We start from the raw sequence: 9,933 nt of genomic DNA on the forward strand, positions 1-9,933 counted from the left end.
ACTGGAGATATTTAAGCTTTCCCATCTTCACAGCTATTACGATCTGAATCAAATAACTCAACTACAGTAGGCTCTTTTCTTTTCAAAGCATTATGGCTCATTGTTTACAGACTTTTAGTCTATGGTTCCGACTGGCTGTATTCCCTAGCGTTCTACCCATTCAAATCACTGCATTTACAAACTTCCGTGATACGAGAAAATGGTCCAATCAAGTCAAAGTATTAGAAACAGTTCGCAGTTAGCTTGACATAATGACGATGGGCCTCTACAGGTATGTGAGTACGAGCGGGTTTCTTTAGACCTGTCTCTGGCCTGTTTATGAAAGTAGGACATAAAACTCCATTCATTTCTATTCATTTCTGGCCTTTTTTTTTATAGAATAGAACAAGTTGGTTTATCAGAGTTTAAATATTGATTAGTTATGAAATGTCAAGGCTAACAAATCTATTTTTATGTCTGATCTGAGATAGATCTAATAACTTAATTTCAATATTCTTGACTTGGAAATGAAAGTTAATTTTGGACTTTTGAATTAGCACCAGCTATTTTCAGCACCACCAAGTACATTATGCTATATTTTTACTTGTGACTAAAGTGTAAAATATAATACATTTAAGATCTTCATTTTAAATTCATATCTAACGAAGTTTTTGTTTTTATTAGCTCCATATATAGCAGCTCCACAACATCCGGCAGTTTCCGTAAATCTGAATCTATTTTGCAGAAGGCAAGCGGAGTTTCACGGTCTATTACTATACGTCATGAATAATTGCTGCCGAATACCACTGACGTTAACACCAAAACTAATGACGTCATTAACAAGCTCGTTAATCCCAGAGTTCTAAGAATATAACAACCGACACGGGTTTGCCGTGATGACAAGAATGTCGGCGTAAACAAACAAATAAAACATAAAATAACCATTTATTTTTCACCAGTGAATATTAATATCGCATCAGAAGTGGGCTAAATGATTTTCCAGACTGGCTATAATTGTTTTGGACTATTTATGACAGGAAGGTCTGGTTAATTAGTTCTCTACTTAGTTATTTGAATCGGAATTTTCACAATAAACTGGTTCACCTTCCTTTTCAGCTTCAGATCAGTTCCAATTTCGACTAAATCTTGCAATTGATCAGATTTTCCAAGAGGCCACCATAAATTTAGGGAACATTCCCTAACGGTGGCCGCGTTCAGACAACTTATAAAAGCAGCCACGAAGAACGGTTGATAGAATATAGCCTTAACTACAGCGATCTGAAATCTAAAGGTGATTTTGATGAAAAAAAGTGAGTTGATATCCTTTCTGTTGGGGCTGACACGTTGTAATTTTGAATCAGCAATTATCTGTCAGGGTTGAAAAGAACAGTAGTGTATAGGATAACACCAGTCAAGTTTGAAAATCAATTCATTAATTGTTCCGCCTATAATTTTAATAACATGATTTTTTAACATCAACAATTTTATTACAGTGTTGTAGATTCCATTCATGCAGAAATTATTTTTCCTGTTCGAATTCTATTCTATTCACTGGCATTTCATTTATCTAATGCAGTTCTTCAATAAACACGAAGTTCCATTCACGTTCTGTGTATTTAATATCAACTCATTGAAGCTCGTTAATGTCAGTCAGAGCATGTGTAATAGTCGATTACTACAAGATTTATTTCCCGATAACGCCAAATTGCGTTTTTTACGCCAAATATTACGCTGGTAAAAATACAATGGTAAATTGAATAAACTATTCAAGGTAATTATGACGTAATATCCATATATGACAAGCATGTAAAAATGATGTCATAAATGACGACAACAAAAAAATATGACGTTATTATAAGTTGACGTCAGTCAATTTCATTACGACGTTATATTTGCTCAACGTCGACGAAAGACAATGTAACAATGCTATAGTCAGCTGATGGGGTGACTCCATCTTTGGGTACGCCCAATATATAGATTGGTATTTAGGCTATATATAATTATGATGATATATTCAGGATGTTATATAACTAATACATGTGTAGCACATATTTAGTGCTTTTCCTGGAGAAAATATAATCATTTAACACATGGTTTTTTGATCAGTATTCTTCAGGTAAATACAGCTGTTGTCTGTAATTCGTATCATTATCAAGACCGAAACATCTGACTCTACTCCAGTGGATAACGGTAAAATATATATCATAGACTGGGATAGAGGCAGATGTTTCGGACCAATTATTATGTAATAGAAGGAATATAACGTGATCTGACTATTTAAGGTATATGAAAATAATAGTTTTTTTACTGTGTGTGACTGTGAACAAGTCATACACCGTCAGTTTAACTTTGATCACTATATTATTATGGTATTACATTCAGCTTCATTTTGATGATTTTATAAAGGGTTATATAAATGCATGTTGAAGCCTAAAGGCTGGCGATTAAATAAAATGATATTATAAAGGTTAAGGTGCAATGATTGAGAATAAAAATCTTCAGGATAAAATCCAAGGTCCATGTCCCAGGATTGAGAAGGGAGGAGGACCTCGGGAATTCAGTCACTCTGATTTATATTACATTAGAACCACTGGAACCTTTCATCAACGTCATCACCAACAGTCAAGCAACAATGGTGTTGAATTCAGACGGAAATATCGCAATACCTTCCATTAGGGTCTGACAAGAAATAAACCACGGTAATATTACCAAGTTTCCGTGCTTCGGGCGACAAGATATCTCACTCAATGGAGAGCTCGATGGACAAATTTTAATGGCTTGACAAAACTGTGGCTGGCAAAATGAATGATTAATAATTTTTCAAAATCCAAACCCACAATATCAATCAAATCTTGATAGTTAATGGGTTGGTGACAATAAACAAAAGGCGTAATAGAAAAAGTCACAATAACTTTCAATTTATTTATTTCATAATGTATTCAACAGTTCTTGAACGACTGGAGATGGTCAATATAGTACTTACACAGCGGCTTATTATGCTACTATATAAATACCATTTGGTACATATATCAATATGCACGTGTGCTCGAGTTGAAAGTAGGTCAGGGTAGTGTTAAAGGGATTGTATTTAGTCTTGTGGTCTTAATTAACAGCAGTATTCACTTTAACAATGGGAATCAATGTAACACAATAAGTATGATTTATACAATGGTTATCATATATAATTTAATCGTTATGACGTCATCTTCCAAGTCATATCATAAGTTATTTACCAGGGTTTAAAGTTAAATCACAAAATAACGTGGTAACGAGTATAACCATCTAATTAGTAGTCAAATTTTTCTAAAGTTTGTAGCTTTGTAACATTTCAAGATAAATATTTATTTGAATATGAGCACTTCTTGTGCATACGTCCCTTATCACTGCAATGCACAATGTCTCCGTTACAAAATATCCTGGCACGTATTCAACAGGTTTTACTCTGAATGTTGTCACACAACACCTTTCCATGGTATCCTCTCCATTGGGCAGTCTTCATGGCGTGATAATCTTCGTTGAGGAACACAGCACCTCGGCGGTGGACTACTATCAACTCCTGTATAGTTGGTATTGTCCGAGTGTTTTTGTTGGGTGAATTTATATGTATAGGAGTTCCGAGTTTTCTTTCTGTTGCCTTGACAACATGGAAATAAAATGGTGGATCTGAAAGCTTGTCTGAATTTGACAGACATGATGCTGTAAAGGATAGGGTTTATCGTGGTGCTGATATAATACAATACACCCGACACGTAATATAAACAGTCATGAACGAGTATCAGGGTTAAAGTCCAATCCTCGACATAAACTACTAGAAGTCTTTGAGCATGGAACGGAGCCCAACAGACGAAAAACGCCACCACTACAGCAACTGAAAAGAAAAAATAGTGAATATTAAAGATAGTCATAAACTAAATAGTATGAAACCTATATAAATTGGAGTGAAGCCATATATGGGTTTTTGAATTACTATAGTATAATATACCTTTAACAATTCTCAACAAAGTACTCAACTGGTTATAATAATTCAGCTCTCAACAATAGACGACGTTGGGCGTACTGGATTGATGAGATTTCGTTACTTTGCTGAAGACAACTGTCATAGTTTTATTGCAGAAATCTTATATGAAACATCTGTTTTTGACCTTGAGGTTCTGAATATTGGGATGACAAAATATAAATAATGAAAATTCGATAAAGTCTGGTGTTAAAAATGAAATCAATCATTCCAATATTACACAACATGTCCACAAACTTGGTCAATTATCTCTTTAATATATTTGAATAATTGATAATGTTCGAGTTTCGGTCTCTATAACAATTTTTACAGTGTTTAAAAAGTGTAATAGCGTTGCGTAAACTGTGAAACCGACAGAATTGAGTAACTGGCTTCATTTTCTTTGAAAAATGTCCTTTTGTAAGACTGTGCTCATTTCAGAGGTTCCAACTGCCAAAACCCACGATATCAATCAAATCTTGGTTATGTTTAGTAAATAGTTTGCTGACACCGAACAAAAGGCTTAAAAGTATATACCATCAACTATGTTATGATCAATTCCAACTATTGTACAAGTCTATACAGAATCTGTATGTTTCGTTATTTTTAGTAATGATTATGGCGGGAGTAGTGAAAAAGGTTTTCTGTTAATTTCAATCCACTTTATTTCAGTTATCTCTGTAGTACATTGGACTTTCTAACGATCTTTCAATGTATCCTCTTACGAAACTTTAACAAAGAAATAGTGTCCGTTAAAAAAATTTCAGAAACGCTCCGGGCAACAAAAGCATAATCCAAGGAAAACTACGAAGTAAGTATACCAACTAAACTGACACACACAAGCCTTTAAGGCTACATTATAAATCACATATTGACATGTCATATGATTTTCTTTTCTGATTTATTTTTTCAGAGATATTTGGAAGTCTATTTCAAGACATAAGGTCATATTTCAAATAAGCAGAAACGATGATAAACTACGCTAAATATGATAATTAACATCTGCTTGTCAGCCCACTTTTTCTTATTCCAGACACTTTTTAGCATTTTTAAAAAAGTAAAATTATTATCTTGAATTTTTATCACGAAACCGAATAAGAAAAATAGAGAAAGACAATAATTTAGAAATCTACTGGTGATGGCAAGATGTCAAAGCCATGTTATGTCACATTCAGTATTTCTAATTATATAATGTCTACCTACAACTTCTCACATCAATTTCTTCTCGACTTCATTTACGTCTTTCAAACTAAACATGTTTATTCAATCGGTTTGTCTGATTCCCAATTAATTATTGTATCATATTGGATATCAAAGCAAAAAGTAATATATCACCTAATAAATATAAGATTTGTGGACATTTCGGTAATAATTTTTTTTTAAATTTTTTTACAAAGACATTGTGTAGAAAATACAATTTGGGAACTGAAGAGAAAATGTTAGTTCAAAGACACTGTCGTAGAGTTGCATCAAGTATTCCGTAAGATTTAGCATGCCTTGCCACAATAGAGATACCGGTCATGTTTCAGCTCTAAATCAAGGTACCAAATAAACATTATTGTACATGTTGATTTAATCTTTGACTAATCTTACAATTGTAATAAAAACATCATAAATAAACAATTTTGATTCTTTTCAGTGACGGGGCCATGTTTAAAGAAGAAAAAAACATAAGTGATAAATATATGCATTCTTCAGAAAGTGATGAATCAGAAAATAAGATCTACTAGTTATTACAATGGATACTTTGTTTTTATTTAAAAAAATTCCTAAAAAATGATAAGAAAAGGGCGTTTATCAAAATCTATTTAAATCTTTGATATTTTTTTTCTTGTTAAAACTCTGAACATAAGAATCGTCCTAGGGGAATAAAAGACCTCATCATTCCAGTGAAGCGTACTGAATACGTCTGAGAATATCAAATTATTTCTGGAACCACGACTGTTTTGTATAGTCAATTTAAATTTAAATAAATCTTGGACACAACATACTATTTCTATCAAATAGGCAACATGTTATCTATTTATTATAAATCTACTTCTTGCATGGTAGCAGATTTTCTTAGTCAAAACATGATATGAACTGGTGGTATCAAATAGGTGAGGACAAGTTAATGCTCGCTTCCAGCATGATGGTGATAACTCATGATATAGACCTATAGAGTAGTGACGGGTAGTGTGTAAGTCTTCACCCTATTTATACCCCTAAGACCCAAGAGGTCGACGCCGCCATAGCTGAGGTGTCATCAAATTATGTAGGCTTTCCAGAAAATATTTGGATGAGTAATTGGTTATAACAATTGTTGTCAGAAATATCATAACACTCTATTCTACATTATTTCTATCATTTTTAGCAAATTTATAGACGTCTAAATCCTTAAAGGGACATTCCGCTTTTTTGTAAAAAATTCCGATTATCAAAATGTCGTATATATACCTGAAAGTAGGCTATGTTGTTAATATCTATGTATCTTCTTGATCAAACTGAATTTGTTTTAAAAGGGTTGATTAAAAACGGAGATTACTAAATGTTGATTAAGCAGTTTCACCTAGATTTGGTGTTTGGCTTAGTTGAAACCTTTGGGATACATAAAAGACATAGTTCTCTAAAGTTTAGCTATGGACAGACTGAGCGAATTTCATTCGCTGGTACTTCGGCCGAACTATTCGCCGCCAAATTCATTTGGCCGACGCAGTGGTCATACTGGGCGAAAGTCAATATGGTGGTATTCAGAAAGAAACGAAGAGTGGCATTTGATTATATTATATAAGTTGGGCTTTGACTCGCATAACACAATTAATTCCTATTTCTTTTCTGCACTCCACAGTGGACACACATGCCGAATGAGCCGAAAGCGATAAATAGTCGGGCGAATGTCGTAGCACTGGACATACTAGGCGAAGTTCGCCGTGAAAATTCGCCCAGTCTGTCCGCAGCTTTAGACGTTAATTTTACTTAAATCCGTGCAGTAGTTTTCTAACAGCTTCCAAAAGTCATAACGAACCCTAAAACTTTACGTAAACTTTTAAAATTGGTGTATATTTTTCACAAATTTAAGCAAACATTTTTTGAACCTACATAAAAAGCGGAAAACCCCTTTAAACATGACTTTGTGATTCTTGTAAAAATGTTACCTTAATGAAATTTAACTTGACATATCATCGTCTTGTCATTTCAAAAGAAGTTTAATTTTGCACTTGTTTTACTTTCTGGTTCAGCTAATGTCTGTTAATGAAATAATGAATGACATATGTGCATATCACGTGAACCTTGAATCGTCGTCAAATTAACTAATTATTCTATTTACCAAATGACGATCCATGACTTCCTTTGAAATAAAAAAAGAACGTCCTTTCTGAATGGGTGAGCTGACGCAGAGGTCGGGGTGAAGCAGGTTGGACATCGTTCATTAATATTTAGAGCAATACACTTTTGGAACTGTCTTCTTGGACCCTAAAGATTGTTTGAGTTCCTATAAGCTGAGAACTAGCTTGTGGTCAATGGGTAAAAAGATGCAAGAGTATACGTACCGAGCATTTTTAAAACTGACTGTCGAACTTGTGTTTGTTGAGTGATCCTAAGTTCTGGGTCCACCACAGTTTGACTCTCGTTTGACGAGTCAGATCCACTGCGGATTAAAACAGACCTCCGTATAGCCAGGGCTATCATAAAGTACAAAATGGCTATCACCGCCATTGGAAACATGAAAAATAAAAATGTCGACACCTGAAACACTATTTTGGCTTCTGCTTCGTTTATTGTGTTACACTGTGCAGACTCTAGAATTGGAACATTGTTGGCTTTGATGTAAACGATCCCGAATTGTAACCCCACCGGTATCGAACACAACACTGAAAATAACCAAATTGCTATAATAACTCTGATGACACGTGACAGATTGGAGTTATTGGCCCTCATTGGATTATAACAGATGGCGTTGTATCGTTCCACCGTGAACGCGGTGATCGTTAATATGGACGTATACGTTGAGGCCTCAGCGGCTAAAAGTCGTAAACGACATATCGTTTCTCCTAAAAGAAACGGATACGCAGACCATAAACTGTAAATCTCTTGCGGTAATCCGAGTATTAACATGAGTAAATCCGATATGGCAAGATTAAAGAGATAGTAATTGGTTGGCGTGTGCATGTATCTGTTCCTGATGATGATAATGCACGTGCAAATATTCCCAAATATGCCAGTGATGAATATAATGATATAAATGATTGTAATAGGCACAGCCGCTTTAAGTACTGTTTGTTTCGGTCCGAGTTCGTATTCCAGATTAATCGTTCGATTCATTAAAGACGATCCATTCTGATGCGAATCGTCCAGGAGGCTAACAATGTGACCTATGGCCTCACCCAGTCCTGATGTTGTATTGATGGTTGTTTTTTCTTCCATTTTGTACATTATTCTAAATTTAGACACAACTCTTCTGATACACAAAATAATATCCTGCAAGGCACGTGTTTTCCATCGATAACGTTATGACATTATGACGTTATGTTTCTCTAATAACGTAATAAACGAATTGCAGTGTATATATATATATATATATTATGCACGTGCAATTTCGGTTATTTCCATTTCGTTCCGACTTGTCGATTAAGGCTGAATTCGAAAATCACATAAAACGCCTTCTATATGTAAAATAACTTCTTTCCGTGAATATAAATACATGTAGTCCCAAAACACAAATTAAGAAACCCACAGAATACCTTTATCAAAAGAAGAAATCCGACAAAATGATAATGGCACAATCGATGATGAATTTATGAATAGTTCAACTTTACTTGAGCAATCAATTGCTTTCAATTTCACGATAGCTCCAAGCTTAATTAATATCAGTAATAAAAAATGCACTCAGTCCACAATTCCAGTTCTCTCTGAACAACAGACAGTGTTTCCATTCATCGGATATTTCCTCGAGATCAATTTTTACCGCCGTAGAGCTGTCCATATTTCATACCCGAGTCGATAAATCACGGTCTATCTTACCAACCAATTATCTTCCCTCCGCTCTCTAATATTATATAATATAAGCTATTCAGTAATTTCACCAGCAATTCTAAATCATAGATTCCGTCCAAATTGATGGCTGGTAATCACACGGTATTGGTGGAAATTATTACAGATTACTGAAATATCAATTCTGAAAAGAGTAAATATTTTATGTCATTAATTCAATAATGTAATGTTTAATACAGAAATTTTGATTAATGAAGCGAAATGCTTCAAAACTGTCGCTTACTGAAGGTGGTCGCTTGATTTACGACCAGGCTGTACGCTATCTGATTTCAGACAAAGCTCCACAAAGATCAAATCATTTGCCCTATTCGATTAAATCGATAAAAAAAAATCGGAGAATATCTGCAATGAGATTCTTAAAACTTAAAAGAAACAACCAATTTTTACAAGGAAGTTAGGTTCACGAGGATCCTGACACTAGTTGATCCTTGGCCAAATCACTTGATATTGATCTTTCCCGAATTATCCGTACCAATTTCTACATAGATTATAAGAGACCTCCTATTTCAATTTTGTCAATGTCTTTATGAAGCACTCCGCGAGTCCAGCGCGTCCGAATATATCGTATGCGACTCATTTATAAAGGGGCAAGATATCAGGCCCGAAGCTACAGAGGGGGTGAGGCAGGGGGCATTCTGACAACCGACCAATTCCATGACTGCAACTAAACATCATACACCATTGCCCCTCCGAAGTCTGGCTACGATAATGTCGGTGATATACATGTATATTGCAAGGGAATTGTTGGAGGAATGCATAATACTTTATCATTACGCCATGAACAGACTTAAAAATAAAACACCCATACAACTATTGGAGATTACTCTTTAAAAAACATCTTGATGGCTAGAAAATAGCCCGTACCGTCGGAATACAACGTAACATAGCCCCACTTCATCCGTCTCTTAATTGCATTATTATTAGTCTGA

At 34.6% G+C, this 9,933-nt stretch overlaps 1 protein-coding gene across 1 annotated transcript; it reads right to left on the reverse strand.

Annotated features, from left to right (window-relative positions):
- Nucleotides 1-3,641: 3,641 nt before the first annotated feature.
- On the reverse strand, nucleotides 3,642-8,122 carry LOTGIDRAFT_95525 (hypothetical protein; the record flags this gene model as incomplete). Its single annotated transcript, XM_009050528.1, has 2 exons — nucleotides 3,642-3,847; nucleotides 7,504-8,122. Coding segments are annotated over 2 exons (825 nt in total), but the record flags the coding sequence as incomplete, so codon positions are not given.
- Nucleotides 8,123-9,933: the final 1,811 nt, after the last annotated feature.

This window comes from Lottia gigantea (genome assembly GCF_000327385.1).
Source record: "Lottia gigantea unplaced genomic scaffold LOTGIsca_15, whole genome shotgun sequence".
NCBI lineage: Eukaryota > Metazoa > Mollusca > Gastropoda > Lottiidae > Lottia > Lottia gigantea.